At 30.4% G+C, this 2,153-nt stretch overlaps 1 protein-coding gene across 1 annotated transcript; it reads right to left on the reverse strand.

Annotated features, from left to right (window-relative positions):
- Positions 1 to 1,330: 1,330 nt before the first annotated feature.
- LOC139842000 (uncharacterized) lies at positions 1,331 to 1,807 on the reverse strand. Its single transcript, XM_071832182.1, has one exon. It carries the CDS (start codon positions 1,805 to 1,807, stop codon positions 1,331 to 1,333), a length of 477 nt encoding a protein of 158 aa, XP_071688283.1.
- Between the last annotated feature and the right edge of the window lie 346 nt (positions 1,808 to 2,153).

Below are 2,153 nucleotides of genomic sequence, written 5' to 3' on the forward strand. Positions count from 1 at the left end.
CATGTTTTGGGATTAAATTGACTCTAAAATACTAAGATAACTCCTCAAAATGTTATTAAAAAACTGTATAATTTATGAGTTATCAAATTCCCACACTTAAACCTTTACTTGTCCTCAAGTAAACCTTATAAATTATTTCATGGGTATTAAAATTGAAGTAAAATTGCAAAATCAAAAGTATGTCTTAATAATAAGTTAGTATTTATTATTTGCAAGAACTAGTCTGAACCAGACCAAGGATTACAAGTAGTCCTAATATTTATTAAGTCAAATTTATACAAGTTTGGTCATCATTGGACTCTTTTGTTTTCTAACTAGAATTTTATAAGTGTATGGTTCTTCATTGGAACTCTTTTCTTTTGTTGGCCTTCATTGGGCTCTTTTTCCTTTCTTTTGATTTCATACTTAGCTTTTGCTTTACACTTAGCAATTTTTCTAAGTTGGCCCTTCATTGGGACTCTTTTGATGCCTCAGTGGTCCATGCTTATTATGCCATATGGTAGTGGCTATAAGTTTGCACTCGTTTCACAATTTTTGGCTTTTTCTCTTTTATCTTAAACAAATAATCTGATCTCGAAATTTAGAGTAGTTCTATCATTATCATTAAGATTTAAGTTATTAAAAAGACATAAGTTTGATTAAGAATTTATACTTTTGAAAAATTTCAAAAATTTAAAAATTGTACCCATTTTTCAACTTTTCGGGAAAATTGATAGTATCTCTTTAATCGTTTAAGTGATTAATCACTTCTCTCCCTACACTTAGATTATGCAATGTCCTCATTGCTTTGATAATAAAAATAATAGTAAATAAAGGACATAATTGAAAATAAGGGAAAAAGTGATGTTACTTGATTGTAGGATCATAGAATGATTGCAGAGCACTTTTACGGGCTTCTTTTGAATTGAATATAAATAACTTGACAAGATTTAATTAAACAATGCAAAGTATATAAACATAATATTTTATTAATAACTTCATCACCTAAACATTTAACACTTAGGAGCTATATTGCTCTTACATTCATAATCAAATAAATAAAACAATAAAACACTTAGAAAAAACATAGTCATAATAAACATATATAGGGATAGGTAGTTTTGATTATAGAGTCGGTTGCGCGACTCACTCTTCTGACGGAATTACTCCTTAGTCGCATTTCCTTCTCGCTTATTCTTTTCTATTTCATTCAGCATCTTAATTTGTTACAAGAAATTCAATGTGGTATCAAGACCATTTCGAAATGATATTTCAAATTTAACATTCAATTCATGGATTTGTTTTCTCACTTCGGAATTAAGCTTATATTGTTCTTTTATGAATTCGGTCACTATTTTATCAACGGTAAGCTCATCATCATCTTTTTATCAACTTTAACCATTTTCACATTTGAACAAGGAACTTTAGACCTTGGAACTAACGAAATAGATTCAAAAATGGCACCATAACGAATAGTTAATGAATTATCAACATAATTAATGGTAGCACGAGCAGTAACTAGAAACGGAGATCCTAGGATTAAAGGAGTTATCGGGTCTTCTTTCATATCCATAACCACGAAATCAATTCTATAAAAAGCATAACCAATAATAACTTTAACTTGTTTAGCAATCCCCAATGGTTTATGTAAGAGACTATCAGCAAAACAAACACTCCCTTGAATAGGTTCTAACGATGGTAACCCTAAACGATTATAAATGGAAAATGGCATAACATTAATGCTAGAACCAGTATCAGCTAATCCAATAACAGGAATTGGACCATGAATTAAGCAAGGAATTTGGAATTCCCCTGGATCAGAACGCATAACAATAGGAATTTCAGGTGATGCATATGGATCTACGAGATCAATTGTGAATGAATAAAGAGGGCGGAAACCTTCTTTTCTCCTTTCTTCCAATTGTTTCATAGTATCAGCTAACCAATCATCACACTTTGATTTTCTAGTATCGTTACTAGTAAATTTATCATTTTCACCAACTTTTTTTATCAACTACTTCTTCTTTCTTATCAAACAACTCATGCATGAAAATTACTTCATCACGATCAAGACCTCGCACTTTATCATATTTTGATTTATCTTCTTCATTGGCAGTCAACTTCTTTATTTCTTGATCTTACTCTTCCTCTCCCATTTCAAACTCCCATAAGTA

The sequence above is a fragment of the Rutidosis leptorrhynchoides genome, chromosome 4 (genome assembly GCF_046630445.1).
Source record: "Rutidosis leptorrhynchoides isolate AG116_Rl617_1_P2 chromosome 4, CSIRO_AGI_Rlap_v1, whole genome shotgun sequence".
Lineage (NCBI taxonomy): Eukaryota > Viridiplantae > Streptophyta > Magnoliopsida > Asterales > Asteraceae > Rutidosis > Rutidosis leptorrhynchoides.

Coding starts and splice junctions, on each gene's coding strand:
- LOC139842000 (XM_071832182.1), bottom strand. CDS start 1,807: ATGCGTTCTGATCCAGGGGAATTCCAAATTCCTTGCTTAATTCATGGT.